The following is a 27121-nucleotide window of genomic DNA, read 5'->3' as shown; positions in this document are numbered from 1 at the left end:
AGAAAAAGAAAATGAGGCTCAGAGAGTTTGAGGGGTTGCTCAAGATCACAGTGGTAGGAAAGGAAAAGTTTATTCCTTCCTGGTGCCTAGAGTGACCCTCCTCTTGCTGCTAAGTTTCTTAACATATCATTTAAGCTATAAACAAAAGCATAGTTGTTGCCGTGTATAGGCTCAGAGGCTACAAACGAATAATGTGACCTCACTAAAGGAATCAGCATTCAGGTGTTGCCCATCCTGGGTGGCATGAAACTCAGGGTCTAATAGAAGAAATTTAAGTTTTACCTAACTGTCGTAGAATATTCTGAAGAGAAATGACCATGTCTTGGAAATGAACTGTATTTTCCTTCTTGACTTGTATCTACTGATCTGCTTAACTCATGCATGGTACTCATATTAGAGATATAGATGGTCATTCAAGAGTTTATTTCTGAAAGTTTGTATATCATTGTGTATGGAAACACAAAAGCATTTAATTTACCAAGGATAGTGCTGTAAAGTTTCCATAATTTTCAAGTTCAAGAGCAGTGATTCCTTTTATACCAGATAGCAGGTATTAACATTACAATATTTTCACTACAAATAAATCAGTGCTTCTCAACTAGGGTGACCTTTCCTCCCAGGGCACACTTGGTAATATCTGGAGATATTATTTAGTTAGAGGGATGCTACTGGCATCTAATGGGTAGAGGCCATAGATGCCGTTCAGCATCTTAGAATGCACATCAACACCCACAAGGAATGGTTATGTGGCCCCAGATGCCAGCAGTGCTAAGATTGAGAAACCCGGAAATAAGTGTCTCTGCTGCACTTTGCAAGAACGATTGGGAGGTACTGGAATTTTATAGCCTGAGCAATTAAAGCTAAGTGTCTTCACACAAGAAGTATGATGCCATCTATAGAGTCAGGGTAATGATTAAAAACAGTGTGCTTGGGGACATTTCAAAAGAGATATGTCCATGTGTTTCCTGGATGGGTTTACTTAGCGGAAAAATAATATTTTAAACTCACTATGATCATAAAACTTACCGGAATTCCTTTAATGGCACCTAAAATGAACACAGAATTTCCTTTTTCTCCATTTTCCCCAGGAAGGCCCTGAAAATAAAATATTCACTTAGGAGGGGGAAAAATCATATTACCGTTGTAGTATTTTCTTTTGTTATGAAATATTACTCACCAGTAAAATACCATTATGGTCATGTTTCACTAGAGAACATTTCTTCATTATTGCTATCATCCTAAGGTTCTCATACATATTTATTCAAAATTCAGTTAAGATCTATTAAAGAATCTCCAAAGAGGGTATCTATTAATATATTTATATTATACATATATCTTATAAATATATAATATATATAGGCTACATAGTATATAATAATATACATAGCCATTTACTAATTATTCAGCAGGAAAATTTCATTTTCCCTCAGACATAATAATGCAAATATATACTTCTTACAAGTAAACAATTTTGCAATTGTCAGTTAATAATTTAGGCACTAGAATTTAGGCCCTAGAATAAATTAGGCCCTAGAAAATCAGTTTCTTAACAACTGATTTTATCCATTTTAGTTGTCATATTCAAAATAGGGCCTCTGTAACTTTGTAAGATTAACTTTTAAAAACAGAACATCTTCCTTTTAGAAGGTTTCTGTAGGTAGCTGCAAGTTTATGTAGAGTATTTTTAAAAAGTGAATGAAAAAATTCAATGTATTCTCTTTTCCCAAAGTTTTCCTACTGAATATCTTAATATATCTTAATTTGGTAACCACATAAGAATTATATCATTTATCAAGCTCCTACAAAGGACGTGCAGATTTCAAAGTTAATCCCTCCTAGAAAAGTCCTGACCTCGCTTCCAGTGGGAGAAACTTCAGGCTTTTGCGGTAAGTTACAGAAACCGTCTTCCCTGAGCATCCGATTGGCCTATACAGACAGTCCCTGCTTCACACAGTTTCAACAGGCACGAATTTTAGCTCCACAGTTAAGTGCAACAGCACCAGTCCTCCAACGAAAGGGTTCAAATTTCAGTTACCACCTCATATTGACCGACTAACTGCACGTTGACCGAGTAGTAGCAAATTGCAGCTACCTCATTGGTCCATAAATAGCTATAAGTAACAGGTGCGAATCATGATCCCTGGTCCCATCGTCCCTTTCAGTCTGTCAGTGATTGGTCACTGTACACCTGTTAGCATGCACGGGCGTATGCTCTTGTGCACACACGCACACACACACACACACACACACACACACACACCAGCCAAATGTGCATTTGTGATGCCTCCTTATCTTCCAGTGATGAACCCAAATGACATTTCACGAAAACAGACCCCACTGGAAGAGGCTGTTGGCCGTCAAAGATGAAAGCAAAGTGAGCAAATGAAAAATGATAAAGCTGCAGAGAAATTCTGACAGAACGTAAGTAGAGTTAGAGAAGAAACAACTGAACGATCGTGGGAATGTGGACACTCCTGAGCCAGAGGGACTCCATGAAGACACAGGGATCAACACTAAAAAGGGAAATGGCTGAGACCAAAAGGTTGAAGATTTCCCGAGGAAATGGCACAGGCAGAAGACCCTAGTGGTGACGGGACTCTTCAATACCGTTCACAGCACCAGAAGCTGATCCAAATGCAGGAGAGAGTATGTCAACTCACCAAAGCACAGAAAATGTATTCACTTTATATCATAGGTTACATAAGGAGAGGAAGGCACCATTCAAAATACTCTTGGTAGTTTTTACAAAGAACTGAAACACTTCCATTTTCAATGTGTACATTTTAAATGACAATATACTAAATCAGTATTTGTTTTTTAAAATTTTCCTTGTGTACTCGTAACTAACATTAAGAGAGTTTTTAGTATCTTAACAGGACATATTGAAAGCCAGAGAACAACTGTCATTTTTCCCCCTTGGATGTTAAGGCTGCTTTATGTGGTGTCAGCGTGCACAGCCATTCTTAACATCTCACACCACTGGGCCAAGTGAGGACGGACTACAAATGAAATGGGTCAAAGGTAAGAAAGTTGCTTTGCAAAACCACTATTACGACATGCTCTGTACTGTGGTCACTACACATGCTCTGTGAAAGCCAAAATCAAAAATTCCTCTTCTGAACGTTCATGGACACTCAGCAGAATGGGGTTTGACCCATCTGAAGATCTTAAGAAACATGCATTCACAAGACTGAACTTACGCCTTTGAAAACAAAGGGTGATTGAGAAGCGTAACTATGGAAGACGGTTGTTGTTCTCACTTGGCACTAAAGAAGGATGTGAATATGGAAATTGTTTATGAGTTCTGTATTCTACTCAGTTCCCCTAGAATTGGGAGGAAATGGAAAACTCGTGAACAGAAAGCAGGATGACTACAGTGGTGATAAGAAAACTTTTAAGAAGGAATCTTGGGAAATGGTATTTATAGGGAAGTGGAAATGCTGAAAAAGTCACAGAAAATCAGTTTTGAAAGGGCAAATCATCTCCTATCTTTATGTGAGAAGAAGGAAAAGAGAGAAAAAGAGAATATCAGGGGGATAAGAGGAAAGAGCAGTGCTTGCTAAAGTTACGTTTAAATAAAAGTCCAAATTTTAAAAATAAAAAAAGAATACCTAAAAGCAGTAAAGTTCCCTCAAGTGCTGGATATTGTCAACTGTTTCTGAACATCCATTCCAAATACCTTCCATTTAGCTTATCGCATTATGGGGATGAGAAAGCTAAAACTACATTTCCCAGACCGCTTTGCAGCTGGGATGTGACTTAGGGTCCATCCAGGCAATGTACTTATGAGATATAAAAGGCAGAAGTGAAGAAGACATCCTCTTCCTGGAACTGTTGTTACTGCCAAGCGGGAAAGGTTAGAAGCTTGAGTGGTTGTTTGCTGGTGTCTCGACATGGGGTGGGAGGCAGTGGTTATGTCCAGGAGCAGCCTCCTGACTCGTGGATCTCAGCTAAGTGTGAGCCCTTGAAATCATAGTCTTGAAGTGGCCCCTGCGTTCCACTCCTCCATTCTTTCCAATACATGCCAAATTCCCTATATTGAATTCCTTCCTGTTGGAAATACCTAGAGGGTTTATGAATCTGCAGCGGACCCTGAAGGATAAACAATACAAGTTTTGCTAACTGACCTCCCTGCTCCTTCCCTTACTATCCATTCTCTGTCCAGCAGCCTGCAGAACCTTAACGGAACATCAATCAGCTCATACTGCTTCCTTCCTTATAATCCTCCAGTGCCTCCCGCAGTCTTCTAGGCCCAAGAGCTCTACGTCCTGCACACCTCTCCGTGCTCATCCTCCATTAACCCCCATCTGTTCGCCATGCTCCGGGCACACTTGTACTAATTCTGTTTCTTGAGCACATCAAGCATGTGCCCACTGTAGAGCCCTTCACTTAAGATTCCCTTTAGGATGAGCTGTGGGAGGTCTTACTGGGGGGCCTCTTGGGCCAGGAACTCCTCTTTCTCCTGGAAGCCCTGGATCACCTCTCGAGCCATTGTACCCATGCATGCCAGGCTTGCCTCTGGATCCAGGAGGCCCCGGGTGCCCCTGTAAAAAACAAGATTGTAAGTGAAGTGTTTCTGCAAGAATACTGCAACACAAAGTTTACACAATGTGGGTACCCAAATTAAGGCATCTGTGACTCACGTGTTATTTAATTTGTAAAAACTTCCTTCCCACCCACAAGTACTGTGTAGCAGAGTAAAAATATATAGACACATTTTAATACAGCCCAGTTGAAATTAATTTAGTTTAGAATATTCTAAGAAATTTAGGAGAGCACCTTCCTTAAAATCTTTACAAATACTCTCTAATGGATTATAAAGCTTCTGAAATAACTCTTCCTTCTTTCATTTCATTTCCATATTAGAAATGAGAGTTTTAAGCCCACTTTTACTGTCAAAACTAACCAGCAAGTAAAAACTCGCATTGTGAGTATACATTTATTTCCAGAATATGGCAGGTATATATAGCTTATATTGTGGAATGTTTTTCTCGAATCTGTTTGAAAACCTTACTTTTCAAGTAAAGTCTTTTAGTCTCAAAGTTATTACACAAAACTGGAAGGTAAGCGCCTTTCCTTGTACTATCAAAAGAAAATAAAGAAGAGTTTGCCATATAAATATATGTGATTTTAAGGGTTTTGATGAGCTCTTTTTTTAAAAAAAAATGGAGAAAATTTAGGGATACGTACAGGTATGCCATCCAAACCTGGAAATCCAGGAACACCAGTTGGACCCTAAAATCCCAGACAACAAAACAAAGATATAAGAGGTATCAAAGCATTAGATTAACATATGGATTTACTTGAAAACATAAATAATGACATAATTTTTTAAAAGACTCTTAGCAGTCATTGTCACTTATTTTTTTGCATTAATGAATTTAAATGCCAACAATTAAAAAGCAACCTTTTGTACTTTTCTTTTTGTACTTAGGAAGCCAACTTAGCACCATCAATTCAAAGAAAATGTTCAATACCCTATAAGCCGGAAATTCAACTTCCCGGAGTCTGTCTATCCTAGAGAAATAAACTATTAAATGCAAGTGCAGGCGATTTACAGGATTGTTTCTGCACACTAGCATGACACAAAGTTGGGACAGGACCTCCAATTTACATCATATTGTAAAACATCATAAACCATAGTTTTATCTATATTAAGACATACTGTGCAGTATTTTTAAGAAAATAAGTTTGATCTACACAAATTGATAAGGAATGACCTGTAAGCCATATGGCTGAGTACAAAAAAGAAAAGCTTAGCACAACAAATATGTCATTTACGTTTTTAAAAAGCCATGAAAGAATACAACCCTTCATTGGGTGCACTCGGGTATTTAAGTGCATAGAGAAGTCTAGAAAGGCATGCTCCTCTGGAAAGGAGTCAGGGAATGAGGGCTGATTATGGAAGAGGAGTTCAAACTTAATTTATTATTAGGTGCTAGTAGACAGTACTTGTGATTATAAAAAACCTGGCACAGTAGTGCCAGTAAGCGGTTAGTAAGAGTCCCTCACTTAAGAGAAGGCTTACCTTATCACCTTTGTCACCGGCTGCTCCAGGAGGGCCGCTGTCACCTCTCATCCCTTTCTCTCCTGGAATTCCAATGGGTCCTGGCAGTCCCAGGGGTCCAATAGGACCCTGTGGCCCTGGGAGTCCTGGTTGACCCTAAGAAGGAAGGTTTAAAAGGCAGAGGGATGGCTGATTTTTAAGTAGCATTTTCCAACACAAACACATGTTCACGTGAGCTAACAGAAGACTGGAATATTAGAGTTTGAGCAAATTCTAACAATAAAAGCACAAATGATCGATTAATTACAAAAATAAGAAAGAGGAACACTGCCTTTTTCTATCTGAATTTAAGCCATACAATACATTTTAATTATTCCATGTGTACACACACACACACACACACACACACACACACACACAAACTAATCATAGTTCTTGTACTATTTTTATTCTCTCAGTGACAGTTATAAATCTTGAGCTTTTTAGCAAAGCAAGCAACTTGCAAAACAAAGCAAGAAAAGAAATCAAAGTCTCATTACCATTGTGTCAGTGGCACAAATTAAGAGTGGAGAAATCTGCCAGATCTTTTTAAAAATTTCATATGGTGAATGATTGTTCTGCCCCTTTAGTGAAAAACCTTTCTTCTTTTAGCCTCTTTTACCTAATGTCTATTCTTAATTTGGAAGGAGGCTGTCCATGTCAACTTATATTTACGCAATCTGACTTTCCATGAATGAAAAGGTCGCCTCTTATTTTAGGTGAAGATGTTTCGTGAGCTCAGCTCTTCCCCCCGAACCCACAGTGGGAACATTTCCAGTACAAAGATGAGAAACCTTCTCCATTGTTGCTTGTCCCCCATTGCATTTAGATGACCTGATGCACCGAATGGACACTGAGTCACCGCCCACTAGAAGCAGTTGTGAGGCTCACAGCTCTTTGATCTGGAGTAGGAAGACTGACCTTGGAGGACCGCATGCGCTGCCCCCCACCCCCATGATATTGCTCCCTTCTCTGTCCCAGGCCCCCTTGTCTCTCTCCATAGTCCCTACACCCATGGTTCTCCTTAGGACTGAAATTGTAAATATCATGGGTTCAAATAGCCCCACTTATATGTCTCAGCACAGACTTTTCTAACTTTAACTTCCAGATGGACGAGCATATCCAGATGCCTCCTTGACACCTTCTCGGATATAATGGTACCTCTGGCTTAAAAGAACAAAAAAATCTGAAATGGAATTCTTGCCTTTCCCCCAAAATGCAATCCTCTTTCAACCTTCCCCAACTACCTTATTAAAGCCCAGCCAGAATCCTGGAGTCATCCTTGACAGTCTTCTTTCTGTCACACCTACACTGAATCTATGATTAACGGTTATCATTTCACTTCCAAAACAGATCTGGAACTCATTTCTTCACAGTCCCCCTGTCTGCCACCAGAGAGCTCCTAAATTGCTCTCTTGCTTCCTCTTCCCTTCCCCCATGCCTCTCTCCACAGCACAACCAGAGTGACACGGAAACAGAAATCAGACCGTGGCGCTGCCCCACTTTTTAAAAACCTTCCTTGCCTTCCCACTGCCTGTAAAGTAAACCTTGGACTCCCTCCAGACTTTCTAGGGTATGGCCCTAATTACCTGGCACCCCACACTCATGACTTCCCAGCCAGCCCTGCGGCTCTTCCTTGGCTTGGCTTTCCCTCTGGACTGCTCCTTCTCTACATTTCCACAGGACTTGGATCTCCCCTAAACTACCACCTCCTTAGCAGCCTTCCTTGACCCCCTAGCCCTCCCCCCCACCTAGCCCAGTCGAGAAGGATCTCCAGTCCACTGCCGCCCTCATTAGCCTGTCCATTTCATTCTTGGCCTCTTAGCATTTCATATTTTTCAACTCTTTGCCCATCCATTTATTGTTCACCTTTCCAGTTAGACATTAACGCTATGAGGGCAGGGATATTTGCTCACCAGTTAAATCTCCCACCCACCATCTACCACAGCCTTTGGCTTAGGAAATCCCTTCACCAAGCTCCCAGCCTGACCACCCAGCCGCTTTGGACACATTCTACCTGGGCCCTGTACGGTTAGGAAAGTGACCTTTGGACTCTGAAAAAGGCAATTCTATCAACTACATCTTTATGACATATAAAATGATTTTCTATATGCAAACTTATTTACTTTTTATAAAATAGCCAATGTACAAGAACAGTGAGGCTATGTGAACTTAAGAATCTGAAATCAGGGGCGCCTGGGTGGCGCAGTCGGTTAAGCGTCCGACTTCATCCAGGTCACGATCTCACAGTCAGTGAGTTCGAGCCCCGCGTCAGGCTCTGGGCTGATGGCTCGGAACCTGGAGCCTGTTTCCGATTCTGTGTCTCCCTCTCTCTCTCTGCCCCTCCCCCGTTCATGCTCTGTCTCTGTCTGTCCCAAAAATGAATAAAAACGTTGAAAAAAAATTAAAAAAAAAAAATCTGAAATCAGAATTTCTAAGTGACACTTCTAGCCTCATCATTCAATCTCTGTCTATAATTTGATGTGGGCAGAGAATATCTTAGATTCATATTTTTTTAATTTTTATTATTTATTTTGAGAGAGAGAGAGCGCAAGCAGGGGAGGGACAGAGAGGGGGGTGGGGGGAGAGAGAATCCCAAGCAGGCTCCTCACTGTCAGTGCAGAGCCCGACATGGGGCTTGAACTCATCGAACTCATGAACCATGAGATCACGACCTGAGCCAAAGTCAGACACTTAATCGACTGAGCCACCCAGGCACCGCATTTTTTTTTTATTGGTGCAGAAAGGTGATTTTATTAAAGCACGGGGACAGAACCCGTGACAGGAAGAGCGGCCCATGTGGTTTTTTAAAAAACTGACTTTACAATCTGAAGACAATACCCTTACATTAGGCAAAAAGAAGCTTTATAATGAGAAGTTTACAACAAGGTTTTCACTGATGCAAGATGATCTGCCTGTACAACACCACGCACTATGGTGTCCAAGGCGTTCAGCCATGTTGTCTAACATTTTAGAGCCCATGCTGTATTTTATTAGTTTGAAAACATTCTCAGTATTCACTTGAAGTCAGGATTTTCACCTGCAATTTCTTGTGCTTCTTAAAATTTTTCCACAGATTTAAGGAAAATCATGTTGTAGCCCCTTGCCCCACCAAACATGCTCATGCATTCAATGAGCAAGAAGTCTTGATATGCAGAGAGAAAAGCTGAATGGATTTCAGGAGATATCTGCTCAGATCAGATCTCAAACCTCTGGACAATTCTGAATTATTGCTGCTGAACTCCAAGTGTGAGTAGGGCCACATACAAGAATATAGGACTCCCCCTCGGATGTGTGGGGACCAGGAGAAAATATATTTGAGAGAGCCTCATCTATTTAAAAATTGAGTCACCTGAAATCTGTGTCAGCACTATTCTGCTGACCCTGCGATCCCATGAACGGAATCCCACAAGCTGGCAAGGCTGGACCAGGGTCCAGCCATGTGGTCCCAGACCAGCCCATAAGCATGAACCCCTGAGCTCCTCATGAGGTAAGCCCCACAGGGGATAAAGGATCCAAGTGCACCCTGTTGGAACAACTTTCGAGGCCCAAGATGGAGCCCCTCCCCCTGCCCGGGTTCCACGTCAGCAAAAGGAAGCAGATAACTTTTGGGTCCCTGTAAATGCTCATGTGGACCAGGCACCCACTACCTCAGTCAGCCAATCCCCACACCCCAAGCCAACTCCAGGGTCTCTACTCATTTCCCTGCTTTCTATTCTTTTTCCATTGTTCTTCCTTTTCCTTATTCTTCATCCCATAAAAGCTTCCTGTCTTCTGCCCCATTTTACAGTTCTCTGGATCCTTGGGAAGGAAGACTGCCCGCTTCATGAAGTGTTAAATAAAGTTTGTTTCTATCACCTAAACTGGCTTCTTTAATCATTTTTAACAACCTCAAAGGAAGAAACACACTGTGGGACCCAGCCAGTCCTGGTCTACACGTGGGGTACCACCTTGGACGATGCTGCTGGCCTTGGCCAGGCCCAGACACAGGACCGATGGGAGAGGTCTTGGAGGCAGGAGCCCCAGGTGCCCTGATCTAAAGACAATAATGCCATAATATTCACAACAATATTATTCACAATAGTAAGAAAAACTGGAAGTCCTATAAAAATCCGCCCATCTGAGATCGATAGAATAGACTTTGGTACCTTCAAAAAAGGAACATTATGCAGCCTGTCTTGGCCTGGGTGCTTCAGAATCAAAGCATAGGGCATGAAGTCAATGCAAACCGTTTGTATGAGATTTGAAGGAGATAGGGTAAGGAAGCAGGGACGTGACACAGAGAAGGGAAGACGGGAAGACAGGGTGGGGAATCAAGCCAGTCATTGAGACAGTTGGGGACCATCGGAACAAGTCCCAGGTGAAAACTATGCACCTGGGGCGCTTTCTGTTAGTTGTTATTTATTTATTTATTTATTTATTTATTTATTTATTTATAGTTTTTATTTATTTTTTAAGTTTTTACTTATTTATTTATTTAATTTATTTAAGAAAGCACCAGTCGGTGAGGGGGAGAGAGAAAAACCCGTGCAGAGCCCAATACAGGGCTCGAACTCACAAGCCCTGAGATCATGACCTAAGCAGAAGTAGGAAGCTTAACCGACTGAGCCATCCCGGTGCTCCAGTTAGCAGTTACTGGTAAACCACTTTTCTTACCGAGCAGAACCAGGACGCAGCCCTGCACCCAACCCGGATTTACAACAGAGACTCCGCGTACCTGAAGACTCTGCTCCAAAAGCACTGAGCGGCCTGAGTTGCCTGCCAATAGCGACCAATCAGGATGAGCTCCTTCCAACCAATCAGAATGAAGCCCTTCCAACCAATCAGGGCGAGGCACCCCCCCCCTCCCAAGTAGCATCCTGGAGTGGGAACCCGAGCCAGAACTTTCTCCCTGCAGGCAGGGCCTTCTCTTTGCTCCCAGAGGCCGGCCCAGCCAGTCTCTGTTGGTGCTTTGTGTCCCTTTCACTCAAGCTGCAGCCCCAAGAGAGCTTTGGCTGTGCCTTTGGTTTTGGGGTCCAGCCTCGCTTCTACTGTTGGGCCCAACAACCCGACTCCGGTAACATGACCAATGGGTCACGAGCTCTCTCTCCCCAGAGCGGGCACTCCCGGAGTCAGGGTAGAGCTCACACCTCAGAGCGACCCCACTCAAGAGCGAGGAAGCAGCAGGGGGACCACGGTGCCGGGTACCTGCTGCCAGGCGGGTACCTGGGGCTCTCCCAGAGCCCGCAACGAGTGCAGAGACCGGCGGCTGGAACAGGCCCGCGGGGAACGTGTAAGGCCTGCACATTAAAGACAGCGAGCAGGGCTTTGTGAGCGGACACAGATCATCCTCACGATGCTCCTGAGGAAGACACAGTGACTGAACATCCAGGCTCTGCAGTCAGCCTCCTGTGTTGTAAGCCCAGGCCCACACTAGCTGTGTGACCTAGGGCACATTTCTTAGCCTCTCTGTTCCTCAGCTTCTTTATCCGTCAATGGCCAGTGGACATAAAAAGAATACTGCGCGGCAAGTGTTTATAGCATCGTGCCTGGAACCGTAATGCAAACTACTGTGATTACTCTCATTATACATAGTTCATTGTTCAAAGGGGGAAAAACAAGCTGTATGTCATATGATCCCACCTGTAGAGAAACAAATGGGCATTTTCTCGAAATATATGTTTATGAAGGAACATTTCTTGAAGGATATACAAAATAGCATTCTGTCATGTCTCAGCAGGGAAAATGCAAGCCAGGGCAATATGTTCTTTACCAACAGCGAATGTGACCTTTATAATAAAGATGAGTTACCATTTCTCTTTCATCGTTAAGTCACGGACTCAACAAACATTATCAACAGCCTTTACCATCTGCCTAACCTTAACAAATCAAAATCCTACTTCATTTGAACTTTCCCTTCTCTTCATGCTTTTTCATCATCATAACGACTATTTACTGAGTATCCGTAAAAATACTAATAAAGCTTAGGATTTTCAAGGAAGCTTGAATGTATAAATATGTGTTATTAAAAAGACAACAATAAAATATAAAATGTAATTATATAGGCACAAATCATTTGGGGGTATTTTGTGGACATATCAATTTAAATATTGCACAAATTGTAAACAACAATCTAAAAGATAAACAATGACTTCAGCTACCTCTTTCCCTCTTTCTATCTTTTTTTCTTTCTTTCTTCTTTCCTTCTTTTCTTTCACCTGTGTTAATTACTCTTACTTGGTAAGATTTCCTAAATATAAGACTCAGAAATTAACTGCCTTTTCATGAAGTTTGGGAATTATCTTTTCATCTGATAGGTAATTTACAGAAAACCTGCTAAATTATCTTTTGTGAATGCTGTACTTTACAATAATGTAACGTTTAGAAACAAAAAAAAATGTATGTTTAAACATTAACTGAGAAAGAGACAGCCAATTAACTGCCTATAAATCTCTTTAATGTGCTTCATTCTGGACACGCAAGGCCGGATCCAGTGAGTTAATGGAACTTTGCGGAGAAAAAAAAAAGAAAGAGTAGAAGTGTTTCACATGGCCATAAGAATGATAAAACTCCATTCAGTACAGAAATGGGTCCTGATGTGAGAAGGTGTCATCCAAAATGCTTTTAAAATAAAACAAGGAATGGTTATTTACATTATTAAAACTCTGGACCCCGTGCCCCCCCTCCACCCTCACCCATCTGTTACACTGATTTCCGCACCATTTCTGAATAAGCTCTGTTCTTTCACAGACTTGGTATCCTGTCTCAGAACCGTCCCTCCCACTCCCAAGGTCATCTTTTAGTGCTCTCGTGGAAGGACTCCCCAACCACCTGCCCTCCCCCAACCCGCCCTTCAGAACTAGATGCCTCTCGAGATGCTCCTATAATAGCATCCCTCCCCTGCTATAGTGACCATCTCTTTATCCCCCTAACTCCATACCTACTAGACCATGAGCTTCTGGGGGGCACAGTCTATGTGCCCAAGACTATGATGGTAGGAAAGGCAATAAATAATAAACTAATTTGAACAGTGATACAGTCAATGTTTCCACACTGAGGTGAGCAGAACACAACCCCACACCGTGAGCAATGGCCCTAAACACAGCGATGTTCACATCTTCTTGTTGAGATAGAACACAGGTTTTGCCGTGCCTTCATTTCAACAGCAAAATAACCTCTACTTTGCACGTGGAAAAGCTAGCATAAAATATTAAATGCCTACTTATTTACAGATGCTGGGGAAAGCTGTGGTTTGTTTTTATACGGAGTGCTGTGTTTTTTGTTCTCATATTAACAGGTAATTCCTTATAGAATAAATTTTTTAAAGAAATACACCAAACCTTGTATCACAGTATTAAACCTATCAGAAAGCTACTCATGAAATTTTTCCAAACCCCAATCTCTGAAATAGTCATTGCTAGTTCATCCAATTTGAGTAAATTATTTATCCACAGTAACATAGAGAATAACTCCAATATCCTTAAACTGTTTCATATAAAAGAAGGGGTCAGTTAAAAAAAAAACAAAACTATGTTTACAAGTAAATATTTGGGCTTACTTATTTATAAGGCTATAGTGGAATTAACTTCAGGATCAACAGACTTAAATAACAAACCCATAAGAGACACTTCTATAACAAGAGATTCATTAAATAATCAAAAGAATTTGGCATCTTTAAAAAATTTTTTAAAGAAATCTTTTCTTCCTAACTATGCACCCTCCAACCATGAACAATAACATGATATACATTGGCTTCAGGGTAGAAAAAAAAAAAAGCCCAGTGGAATGAATACCTTATTTTCAAATGTAGTTTTCCCTGATCTATCTACTGATCTTTCTTTTTCTTTTTCTTTCTTTCTTTCTTTCTTTCTTTCTTTCTTTCTTTCTTTCTTTCTTTCTCTTTCTTTTCTTTCTTTCTTTCTTCTTTCCTCTTTTCTCTTCCCTTTCCTTTCCTATCCCTTTCTTTCTTCCTTCCTTCCTACCTTCCTTCCTTCCCTCCTTCCTTCCTCCCCCCTGCCTGCCTTCCTTCCTTCCTTCCTCCCTTCCTTTCTTCTATGTACACAGAACTGCCTCTGTGTTTCACAACTTTCAGCCAGAGACCGTGAAATCAGAAAAGATGCACCAAATCCAGAAATGACAATCATCTTGCCAGCTGAGGAAACTCTGGCACGCTGTGTGATGCCACAAGCCATCCCCTTCTTCCTCCTCAAAGCCCAGGCTGACACCGTGTCATCAGACGTGCTATGTGTGCTCCGACTGAGGCCACAGAACAGTAAGCTCCCGGGCCAGCTGTACAAATAGAGGATGAAGGTGATCACAGTGGACAGTCACCCCACCCTCTGGAGCTGGGGCATTCCTTCAGCATTCTGTCACTTGTTAGTCATCTGTATCAGGCACGGCTCTTGAGCAGGTCTAAGATCAAATTACTTTTATTTCACAACTTGGTAGAACCGCACCAACAGACGGGAGAATATGTACACGGCCAATACCAAGATCTTCAACTCAGCCTTTTGGGCTGCCCCGGATGTGTTCGCTGCCAGGGACCAGACCCTTTAGGGAATGACAAAAAGCTAAGAAACCCTCTGTCATGTTAGCAGTATGAGAATTGGGAGAAATAAGTTCAGAGAGACGACTGCAAATACATATCCTGTCACATTTTCCCTGCGACAGCTTCCTGCTCCTGCCTAACCAGAAGTTCAATCAGTGCAAAGAAGTATAAATAAATGTTTGTTCCTTTCCTCCTTCATTAATGAATAAATGAATATGAAAGGTGCTTTTATTATACTAATGACACATACACTTCCAAATCACCCTTGGTCTCTAAGACCGTGAAGGTGATCATCAAAGTGCCCAGTGACCATCATGTGATCATTGTGTGCCCACCACTCTCCATACCTTGCTTCATTTAATCCAGCCACCAACACTGAGAAACGTGAATTATTATCCCCCGTATAGATGAGAAAAGTCTTATTCAGGGGTATAACTTGCTCAGACTCACATACCTAGTGAGTTTGCATTCAAACCTGCATCAGTCAGGGGCTCTCCCAAACCTCTCCTCTTCCCACTGCCTCAGCCTGGCAGAGGGGAGGACCCATGCACTAAACCATCCCCACACCGTGCCTGCTGCGACACGTCCATTGCTTCAGGCCTTGTCTTGTTTTTAAACTTCATATCTTAATGTATTCTGTGTTCTTTTATAAAGTTTTTTCAGGAAATAATAGTATTCATCAAATTAATTAAAGACCTCTATTTCTGTCGTTCTCAAGTCCAATTTTCTAGTCCTACCCTATACGTCCAACCATTTTCTAGACACCTTCTTGAACCTTCCTCCTTTGCTAATTCGCACTCATCATGTCAGAACTCAGCTCATCATTCCCATCATTTCCCCGCGCTCCACTCCCGTCCCCAGACCCATCAGGTGGCAACTTTGTTCCTTCATGTGAGCTCACCATGCGGCTCTCCATGTCCACCCTTGGCCAAGGCTGTCATACCTCCCTTAACTTGAATCTCACGTGTCTGTCTTACTGTCATCTCCCTGCAGAGGAATCCATCCGCTGTCGTGGTCTTGTCATCTCATGTGGGTCACCCAAGCACCAGCCTCCCTCTCTTCCTTCATTCCAGGCTTCTACCCACATCCACATACAACTGTCAACTCCCCTGCGATCTTCTCTTGCCTGTGTCACTGCTTTCATCACCCTCTGCAATGGGGACAGTCGGCCTTCCTCTACCCCAGCCAACCCTACTCCCTGTAATTTCCACACCTCCTCCTTCTGCTCCAATCACACGCGTGCCTCCTATTTGCCTGAAGCAATGGCAGCCTTTCTCCATCGGTAGTTCCTATTCTACCTTCTCAAAACCATGATGGTGGTGATGGTACCAATGGCAGCAGCTACCATTCCCTGAGCAGTTGTTCTAGGCACTGACTCCCGGGATCCTTACATCCATAAGGTCACCCGTGGGGGGCGCCTGGGTGACTCAGTTGGTGAAGCATTCATCCGACTCGGTTTCAGCTCAGGTCATGATCTCGCGGTTTCGTGGGTTCAAGCTCCGCGTGGGGCTCTGTGCTGACAGTGCAGAACCTGCTTGGGATTCGCGGTCTCCCTCTCTCTGCCCCTCCCCTCACAAGCACGGTCTCTGTGTCTCTCTAAATAAACTAAAAACAAATTTTTTTAAAGAAAAAAAAGTCACCCTGTTTCTACTTTTCTGTTTCCCAAACAAGGAAGCTGAGGCTCAGAGAGATGAAGCCAGTGACCAGAGGCCACTGACTATCACCTGGGGAAACAGAGATTCGAACCCAGGTCCCCTGACTTCAGTTGCTGCTTCTCTTTTACCCCAGTCCTGATCAATCTCACTCTCGGAAGAACTCTCCTGTCCACCCTAAAATACCACCTAAATAGACTCTTCACCTATTTTTCATTATTGTTTCACGCATGTTACTTTAATTAATATCTGCTTGGGGTGATGTCTTCTGGTAAGCTTTTTGGGGTCAGGGATCCGTGCACATTTTATTACTACCCAGGACCTTGGCTACCGCCTTGTGTGGTATATATTCTAAACATGAACTCGGAGAGTACTGAATGGATTAAGACTTTTATAATTAAAATGAACAGTTCAGCGTCGCCCTTCCTGCCTTTTTAATGCTTGGCTGTAATTCAGAGATTCATCCACTAGGCGACACCATAACATTACTTAAACCCTCCAAGAGGACTACGCAGGTAGCATAAAATCCTTTAACTGAGTGCCTCCAAGGTCTCTCCCTACCTATAACGGGAAAAACTAATGGATAACATGAAGGGTTATTAAAATAAATAACAAAAAAGTGTTACTCAAGGAGTAGAAAGTCCAAGGAGACCAGACTGTTGTGGCAGAGTATTTTCTTGTACCTTAAGATCACCTCACCTGTCAATGAGAGCATCCGCGGGCCCATTTAGCCTGGAGTGACACTGACTCTGGATTTGCAGCTGTGTTCCCAAGAGGCTGCATGGCACAGTGGAAAGAGCACGGCTCTGAGAACCAGAAGACAGGGCTTTGCCCCTGAGCAATAAATAAAGTCACGTCTTGAACCTGGTCATCACAGAGTGGTTTTCCCATTTTAAAAAATGGTGTAAGAGCAGCCCAACATCACACATCTGCCGTGGGAACTGAACGAGGTGGTGTGGAGAGGTCTGGGTAGGCTCCCGGCGGAGCCAGAACCAGCTGGACCTTGCTTCCTCTTCCTGGCTCTGTTCTCCTGGTGTCCCTGCCCCTTGCCCTCTCTGTGTCTTTCTCCTGTGTCTTCTGTGACAGCCCCCTTCCTCCTGGTGGGGGGGGGGATTCCCCACAGGGCTGCCCTGGCCCTCTTCTCACCTTCTCTTGGGCAAACTTGACCTTTTCCATGGAGTTAATGGCATCCAACGCTGAACAACCAACCCCTCCACTTTCCTCCCTAGCCCAGACTTCTCTTTGGAGCCCTGACTATATTCAGTTGACCTCTGGCTCTACAAACCCAAAATGGGACTTGTAGATACACGATCATCCCCCCCGTGTGCTCCTCGGCCTGAGACCACTGCCCACAAAGCTGTACACACTATGCCCGCCTACCTCCACTGTCACCCTCGCTCCTATCAACCCTGCCTCCCAAACATTCCCCCACCTCTTCACGCACCTGCTTCCCCCACCTCTTCACGCACCCCCCCCCCACGAAGCAATCTCACCTCCCACCTGAGCGACTGCAGCAGCCCCCTGACGGGTTTTCCCTACCACTGCCCCCGAACGTACACACACCATGTTCTCCAAACAGCAGCCAGAATGATCTTTTTATACCATAAATCCAACCTGCTTCCACCCTTCTTAAGATCCTTCAGAGCCTTCCTTCTTAGACTGAAGGACCTGTGTCTGATTTTCCAACTGCACCTCATGTCACCTGCCCCCTCACCTACTCCAACCAAATCTTTCTGGCCACGTTCCAGTCCCTCAGACATGCCACCTGCCTCCTTCTCACTTCAGGGTCCGAATGGAGGCTCTCCCCCCAGGGTCTGCATGAAGGCTGTTCTCTCTGCCCAGACATTTGCAGTAGGTCGAATGGTGGCCACAAAAAGACGTGTCCCCACCCTAACCCCTGGGATTCGTGGACATTGCCTGAGATGGCAAAAGAGGTGCTAAAGTTAAGGCCCTTGAGAGGAGGGGGTTATCTCGGGTTATCGGCATGGGCCCTAAATGCCATTACATGTACCCTTGTGAGAGGGACGCAGAGGAAGATGTGACACAGAAGAGAAGGCGGTGCGAAGACAGAGGCGGGGACTGGAGTGACTGGGCCGTCAGCCAAGGAAAGCTGGTGGCCACCAAAAGCTGGGAGAGGCAGAGAAGGAGCCTCTGCTGGAGCAGAAGTACAGTAATGGTGACAACTTGCTTGTGCATTTCTGGCTCTAGAACGTGCAAGAAAAATATTTTCTGTGGTTTTAAGCCACTGAGCACATGGCACTTCATTATGGCAGCCGAGGCACTGACACAACAGGCTTTCAGGCCATCACTAGGTGGCCTCTGATTCCACTGCTGTCTCCGCCCTGCCCCCTACCCCCAGGCTCCCATATGAAACCGAGTTAGGGGACCACATTATCCCTGGGACAGAGCAAGGACGCAAGCTCCTAACAGTGCCCGGCACTCCTCAGGCACCCAGAAACAATGACCAGAAGGTGAATCTCCTGCTGGACACTGAGCTCCAGGCCACAAGGACTTCATTCTGGATCACCGGAGCCTCACAATGCCAGGCACATGGCAAATGCTCAATGGCCATTTGCTGAATGGAGGGAATGAATGAAGGGGCATTTGCTGAAAGAACTGCAGATAAGCTTATATGACAGAGGAGTGAAAAACTTAGCACCTCTGAGATCTGGTTGTTCCCTGTGGATTTCGTGGCAATTTACTGAACGTGGTGTTTGAAAGAAAAAAATCTATTTTTACTCTCTTTGTAAATCAGCATTTTAATTAATGTAGTCTGTCAGGTGTTGACCTTGCACTAGAGAGGTTTTCTAGAGCCACGAATACTGTTTCCCATTTTCCTGTGGGCCATAGGCCCTGCTTCGGGATGCACCTGCATTGCTAGCCCTGAGTTCTCACCAACAACAAGACTGTCTCCCCTTTGGTAATGACCTTGATCCACTCAAGTTCAGCGTAGTCCCACATTTGCTGAGCTCTGCGGCCGCCTGGCCTCAGTTCATGCTGGGTCGCAGAGTTCAGCAAACGTCGTTGCCATGGAATTGAACTCCACATGAGGAGGCCAAAGGCTGTGCTGCAAATCACTGGCAATTTAATGAGATGACTGATCAGGGCAGGTACGCCAAAACCTACCAGACCCAAACTGTCACCAGGATTCCCTGGTGAGGCTCGGGACACCTGGCCTGGTTGCAAAAACAACACGTTCTACAACACAGTAGGCAAATAGAGCTTGTTTTCCCTCCTTCCTTCTGAAGCACAAATGCTAGGTTCAGAGCGAGAGCTCTGTCAGCCTACTGAAAGCCCTGTTAGCGGCTGGAGTCATCCTTCCATACCAATACGAGCTACCACTGGTTAGTTCTACGACTATGATTATTAATAGGCCAGATAGTAGAGAGTGATAGGCACGTCCAGGTTTCCCACACCCTGTTTGGAACTACTTCCTCAAGCACCTGCCATGGAAGATCCATTCTTTTAACGTTTGCAAGTTTTTCATTCTTCAGAACTCAAGGTTAATATTCCTGACCGGGGAACGCTTTAACAAGCAAAGCCCAAGTTGGAAACTGGCAGCTGGTGGGCTAAATTCTACTGGGAGATTTGTCAGTAGGCACTGTGTTTTCTCCCACTCTGGATTCGGATGCCTTTGCACGACAAATGCTCTGTCCAGCTCCCCACAGTCCCCAAGGCGGACGTCCCGTCCCAGGGCCCCTCGCTGGGGTGTCCTTGGAAAGCACCTGAGTCTCAGGCAGGGCTTCATTACTCAGAGAACTCTCCAGCAGAGACAAAATGAGCTGGGGAGTTTGTTTTTGGAGGAGAAAGATGTGGAAGAAAAATAAAGCAGAACCAAAACTCTAAGGGGGTGGATGACAGATCAAATTTGTCACTTGTCATTGGACTCTGCTTCCACCAAAATACAACATCATTGACTTATGTGTGCTTTGGGACCTCAGAAGAATTGCTCTGTACCATTTATCAGTTATAGACTCTTTCACAGTTATAGACTATACTAGAATACAGCTGTGTGAGGGATAAAGAGATCGGGTTCTGGAACTTTGTGTGCAAATAATTTAATGGTTAAAAATGTTAATAATTAAAATCTCCCAAGTAAATTCCATTTTTATCATGGAACGCAGGCTCTTAGGAGCATGAGGGACAAATGAATGAGATTGTGGGGGAAAATACTTGTGCATTTTTTTTAGTGACTTAAACTTCCCCAAGGAAACACTGATTTGCTAATGTGTGATTTCAGCTTTCAAACCAGGAAGGAAAAAAAAACAAACAAACAGGTCTTGGGTTTTACACTATTTGGCTTCTTTGCATAAAAGTCAAATTATACAGTTCTTAATAGAACAGTTAACAGTTTAATAGTTGGTAGACTCCATTCAATGAAAAATATGGACATTTTCTATTTGATTCTGGAAAATGCTACAGAACGTGTCTTTATCATCATGCTAGTTACTACAATGGAGCTTGTAAAAGACACATAATTTTCCCTGTAAGTCTAGTCTATAAAGACACATAATTCTCCCTGCAAGGAGACAACCATCAAAAACCTGAAGATTCCTTCACTGAAACTGGCAAAGAAAATCTTAAAATCTCAGCCAGTGCCAACCTCATTCATATCCTCAAAGAGGGACTATTAGGAGGTTAGGGGAAATGTCAGGGCATAGCTGCAAAATATTTTGGAAGGCAACTGAATAGCTGCTATATGCAAACGGCCATGCCTACCTCACAGAACCGGAGGCTGTTAGAGCCTGGAGGAACAGAACGAGCCAGATAGGATAAACCCTTATTTCTCACCTGAGGCTCTCAACCAGAAAGAAGGCACAGGGGTTCCAGTCTCCTACCCTCGACTGGAGCTCTTTCGAGGATGCTCGTGGACTGTTTAATGGCACTGTTCAAAATACTTCTCTCTGGCCCTACTTGAAACCACATGGGAATTTGAGCTTAGGTGAGATTGCACATTTAATAACAGGTTTCAACAATGCGTGTGCGGGTGAGGGTGGGGAAGACTGAGGTGGGAGACTCCCTACTAACCCTGCTCCCCGCTTCTCTTAGATGTGGCAGGTATCCCCGGAAGCACGCTACAGGCCAGCGTGACCACCCGCTCAGGCTCCCAGTCCTGCCCAGGCTGGAGACTTAGTTTTCACGTATTGATTTATGTGCACTAACCGCCTGCTATGTTTCCACTGCGGACCAGGAGCCAGCAGAAGCATTTTCCAGGTGTCCACGTGACGACCTTGAAGGGTGTGTGCTCGTAATCTCGTGAAGAGGGTCGTGTGCACCGACGCTCACACCCAAACAGAGATACAGGCCGGGGTGCAAGCAGTAAAGGGAAGGGGCCCAGGGTCCTGCCAGGGGCCTCAGCACTGGCTGGGAGGAGCTGCGGCAGGGAGGGGAATGCTTTGGGAGAGCTGGAGTCTCCACCGAGCTCCTTGGGGAGGGCAGGAGAAACAGAGGCAGAGCAGAAGTGGGAAGACAGCCCGGAAAAGGGGAGGCAAGCGAGAATATTCGGATTACGCTCCAGGGAGAGCCGATGGCCCACGTGATGCAGCAGGAGAGGCGCAAAGGGGAAGCGTGTTGATCGCCGGTGGAAACACATGGTTCGGCCAGACTGCGGGCCTCCGGGGTGCACTGATGAGGCTGAACTTCACTCCGTCAGAAGTGTAGGACCCCCCCTTGGCTCCCTGCCTCAGATGCACCCCAGCTGTACCTCAGGCTCCAGCCTGAGTCTAGAGTTCCAAGCCCAACCCCATCGTTCCACTGCACGGGGCCAGCGTCGATCCAGAGACAGCAGTTTTGATTTGGGGCTTAAACGACTCACTCAGGCATGAACCCCTAAAGGGGGAATCATCTCCTTCTTAGGAATGCCTGGCTGAGCCACTAGCAGGCTGCACCGTCTCGGGCGGATCCTCGACCCTCCGGGACTGCGTGGATTCCTGTCTCTCTAGACCCCCTCGAGCTGTCACTGCAGCTCCCGAGATGGTATGTGAGTTGGCTGCTTGCTGAGTACTTGGGAGCACCCACCTCCCACGCCACCTGGCAGTTATGCGCAAGCCAAGCTCCCAAACTCCCAGCCGGACGTCGCTGCCAGCAACTTGCAGCCTTCATGTGGGAGCCATCTGTCTCGGAAAGGGCAAAGGTTGACCAGCGCTCCGCGTTCTGTTCTGCCCGACCACCCAGCAACAGGGACCCAGACCACAGAGTGCAGTCTATCCCCTGAGCCCTCGTCACCCCCGGCACTGGAGACTGTGTTAGGGGACGCAAGGTGCATTGCTCGTGATTGCGGAACACCCGAGGAAACAGAAGAGAAAGCACTCGTGGTGTAAATACCAGGAAACGAATGCTTGGGCAGCTCGAAGCACCCGCCCGAGTTCACAAGGTTATGACGACGGTCTGGTGTTTGAATGTGAGTGTGCAGGCACCGATGTTCGTGATCACGGGCCAAATGCTAAAACCGAAGTCAGACACCGGGGTGGGGTTTCCACCTCTTCCACATACGAGTGAGTTATTAAAACTCGTGGAAATCCAGGCTCCTTGTATTGAAAGATGAAAACATTAACCCCATCAGCCTCACAGAGCTGTTGTGGGAGGAGAGCAGGGTTTGTCCACTCAGCACAGGTAAGTTTTTGGTGTGGGGGGCTGTTCTGTGCGTTGGGGGTGCCGAACTGCATCCCTGGCCCGTACCCACGAGATACTGTAGCACCCCTCCCCCATCCAGTTGTGACAACCAACAAATGTCTCTAGACCTCGCCAGATGTCCCGACCAAAACAATTCTCGGGCTTATTTACATCAGAGCCTTATCCAAGCAACTGTTCCCATTTGTTTTGTGATGCCCCCATTAGCATCCTCTCAAGAAGCTGATCCATTTTTCTTGGGTCTCAAACTCAAAGGGTCTTAAAATTTAGATGCACTGATTTCTTTCTCATTTATACAATCTTGGTATGTTTATATTAAAAATCACAGGAGGGGAACCTGAGAGGCTCAGTCAGTTAAGCATCTGACTTTGGCTCAAGTCATGATCTCACAGTTTGTGGGTTCGGCCCCGTCTGGTTCTGTGCAGAAAGCTCAGAGCCTGGAGCCTGTTTCAGATTCCGCGTTTCCCTCTCTCTCTGCCCCTCCCCTGCTCATGTTCTGTCTGTCTCTCTCTCTCAAAAATAAATAAACATTAAAATAATTTTTTTTTAAATCACAGGAAAGCCAGGCTTTCCCCCCCAACCCTGAATAAAGCATACATATACGTGAAAAAGGCACTTCTTAGATTGCTAGCTTTTAGTGTCTTTACTTTTTAAAGAATTTTTATTGAGATATAACTGACATATAAATGTTATATTAGTTTCATAATCTGATATGTGTATAGATTGCAAAGTGATCACCACGATAAGTTTAGTTAGCATCTGTCCTCACACAGTAACTTTTTTTTCCCCCTTGTGATGATAACTCTTAAGATCTACTCACAATAACCTTCAAATAGACCAGATAGTATTATGTACTATATTCATCATGCTGTACAGTATATTCCCGGGACTTATTTATTTTATAACTAGAAGTTTGCACCTCTTTTTTTTGAGTCATGTCATGAAAGCAGCTTGACAAATCTCAAGATAGGGGCGCCTGGGTGCCTCAGTTGGTTAAGCGTCTGCCTTTGGCTCAGGTCATGATCTCAAGGTTCGTGAATTTGAGCCCCGCATCAGGCTCTGTCCTGATAGTGCAGAGCCTGCTTGGGATCCTTATTCTCCTCTCTCTCTTTCTCAGCCTCTGCCCTGCTTGCCCTCTCTCTCTCAAAATAAACTTAAAAAGCAGTTTAAAAAAAATTTTTTAAAGGAAAAGAAAAACCTTAAGATAAATTCTGACCTCCAAAGTTTTTGAAGTATTAAAGAAACAATGCAGTTTAAGCAGGAGGGGATTTGCCATAATTCATGCTCTGAAAGTTAGCTGGTTTCAGGAAGAGAGCTCAACACAGGAGCCCCTTACATACTGCACACGTATCGTGCAGAGAGAAAGCAAAGCTATGGGAGAAATATATGGCCCCTTCCCTCAGGAGAGGTCTTGCCTCCTTGTAGACTGGTCATCCCTGAACTGTGCTTTTTGAGCGTTACTCCCTATAGAATCGATGGGAACGTGTTGCAGCAGAATCACTGATCTGACTCAAAAAGTGTCCAAAGTTTCTAAAACAAGTTTCTCTTTTCTTGTAAGATGGCGGGCATATTTTTAATCCAAAGAATTGTTCGATCTACTACGCCAGCACAAATGGCGGGTGGGCCGCCAGCTGCTGCTATCAGAATATAAGGGAGACAGAGGTCCATAAATGTTCAAGTGACCCGCCTACAGTAGCCAAGAGGGCTCTTGTACCTTGCGGGGACAGAGAACGTAGTGTAGTCACCCAGAGCCCCGTCCTGGGTGGACTTGAGTAACAGGCTACACCTCTCTGAGCTTTGATCTTCTGCCTTGCAAAGTCGGCACGCTGAGATAGTAAGAGAGTAGTCATGAGGAGTCCGGGACCTAAGGCGTTTGGAGAACACAGATGGTGTGCGGCACATAAGAAGCACACAAGAAATGCAGCCATGCACAACAGATGCATACAGAACACTATGCCCATGTGACTTCAATAGGTGCTATCCAAAAAAGAGTCTTGTAGTCCAATGTCTGGATATACCACTTTAGATAAGTTTCAACCAGGTTTCCCCTGCCTCACTACACTACTTCTCAGAGCCTTTAAAATGCTTATATGTTGGGGCACCTGGCTCATGACTTTGGCTCAGGTCATGATTTCACAGTTTGTGGGTTCAAGCCCTGTGTTGGGCTCTGTGCTGACAGCTCACAGCCTCAAGCCTGCTTAGGATTCCCTCTCTCTCTCTCTCTCTCTGCCCCTTCCCTGCTTCACTCTGTGTCTTGCTCTCTCTCAAAAATAAATAAACATTAAAAAACAATGCTGATATGCAACCTGAGTTTCAAGATGGCGACCTAGCATGTACCATTTGGCACAGGACCCTTTTTGCATAAGGCAGTTCACAAGATTAGTGTGGTATGAAACATTGGGTAAATCACAGCTTGCACTTCTAAGCTTGATGCCTAGTGTAATAAAACTGGGATGGCTTATCAGAATGTACAGAACTTTTACTGTAAAACTGAAACATTGACAATTATCAGAACATGCTAAGAATCTGGGACTACTTAACGTTAAGTATTCACAATGGCTCAAATTTCAACATGCTGCCCATGTTGACTTTTTTCCTAACATTTTACTGTGGTAAGGACACTTAATATGAGATCTGCTCTCCCAACCAATTTTTTAAAATATGTTTTAATGTTTGTTTTTGAGAAAGAGAGAGAGAGAGAGCGGGTGAGGGGCAGAGAGAGAGGGGGACACAGAATCTGAAGCAGGCTTCCGACTCTGAGCTGTCAGCACAGAGCCAGACACGGGGCTTGAACTCATGAACTGTGAGATCATGACCTGACCGAAGTTGGGCGCTTAACCGACTGAGCCACCCAGGTGCCCCTGCTCCCAACCAATGTTTCAGTGAACATGACATTATTGTTGACTCTAGGTAGACATCCTACAGCAGATCTCTAGAGCTAACCCATCTTGCATAACCAAAACTTTATGCCCGTTGATGAGTAACTCCCCATTTCTTCCTCCCACTGCCCATACTGATTTTTACATCACTTACCCGAGACCCTTTTGCAGGAAAGCACTGGCAAACTGAGCAATCTCTTCCTCCGCAAGGCCCAATAAACTTCTTTCCACTCTGGAAAGTGAAGCATCTGGTTTAGTAAACTGGTATTCTTTGCTTAGCTGGGTACATGATATTTAACTTATAACAAGCATCTCGGTTTATCTAACTGATGGGAATTCCACAGTATACCTTTACCTTGGAAACCTCGAAAAGAAAACACTCATGTTGATACATAAAAAGGCAAAGAACTTCCATTGTGGCTCGATAAGAGTGTGAGAAAAATAAAAGTTTATGTGAGCTGGCATTAAAAAAAGCTCCCTTCTGAGGCCACTTTTTTTTTTTTTAGCAAGAATCTTCTGTGATGTCCTTCTCCTGGCAAGACCTCATTTACTAAGTTGTGAACAATCTTAGAGTGTAAACTATATGATTAGGAAAACTGTAAGGACACAATGGTGTCTCACTTCAATTATAAACTTGGCTGCTTTTCAGGACGCTCTTGCTTCCCCTCCAGCACCATCAAGTCCTTCCTGGTCACTGCTCCCGTCACAGCGTTGGATTTTCACACGAAAACTGTTTCCTGCAAACTGCTAAAACTCCAAGATGGTTCCTCTAACGTGTCTCTCAACCAGAAAGCTCCTGAACTTGAATAAGGTGAGCCCTTCCCCACTTCTCGCTAACCTCTCTCCAACATTCTCTTTAGAGAGTTTCTCCACATTCACATGTTTTCTTAACTTTCATGCTTCTTCCAAACACACACACACACACACACACACACACACACACACACACAGACATGCACACACACACACGCTCTTTAGGAAGAATCAGGCCCTTGTTCTCACAAATCCTCATTGTCTATATCCAGAGTCATCTGTCACATCAATACAAAAGCATAATCCCAGAATAACTGTTTCCATAAGTAGATCCCTTAACAACAAAACAGCCACCATGATGCACCTGCAGTGACAATGACAATGAACACTGACCATTCCTTCAGAGCCTGGGGCGGTGGGTTGGGAAGAACTAGTGGCAAAAACAGCTCTAGATGCTACGAGCTGAGAGTGTGGACAGGAATATCAGAAAGGCACCAGGGACATACTTCGCCTAGTTCATGATCTCGCCTGGTCCAGCCCTCACTGTAACACTTATATATTACCCACACATTTCTATGACTGATAGATCTTTTACATTCAAGGCTATAAACATGAGTCTTCGCACCAAAGCATA

General features: G+C 44.4%; 1 protein-coding gene across 1 annotated transcript in view; it reads right to left on the bottom strand.

Moving 5' to 3' along the window:
* The window catches only part of COL4A4 (collagen type IV alpha 4 chain), a 131262-nt gene that overhangs the window by 81634 nt on the left and 22507 nt on the right, over window positions 1–27121 (bottom strand). The window contains exons 4-8 of the mRNA XM_047084175.1: window positions 25889–25966; window positions 6029–6163; window positions 5191–5235; window positions 4428–4544; window positions 1027–1095 (exon numbers count right to left, since the gene is read on the bottom strand). Coding sequence (XP_046940131.1) covers window positions 1027–1095; window positions 4428–4544; window positions 5191–5235; window positions 6029–6163; window positions 25889–25966 — 444 coding nt within the window. The remainder of the gene's footprint in view (window positions 1–1026; window positions 1096–4427; window positions 4545–5190; window positions 5236–6028; window positions 6164–25888; window positions 25967–27121) is intronic.

The sequence above is a fragment of the Lynx rufus genome, unplaced genomic scaffold (assembly GCF_022079265.1).
Source record: "Lynx rufus isolate CCGP_SWC_20201006 ecotype Redwood Valley unplaced genomic scaffold, mLynRuf1.p SCAF_2, whole genome shotgun sequence".
Taxonomy (NCBI): domain Eukaryota; kingdom Metazoa; phylum Chordata; class Mammalia; order Carnivora; family Felidae; genus Lynx; species Lynx rufus.
Note: the sequence above shows the minus strand (reverse complement) of the source record. Positions and strands in the feature narration are given on the sequence as shown.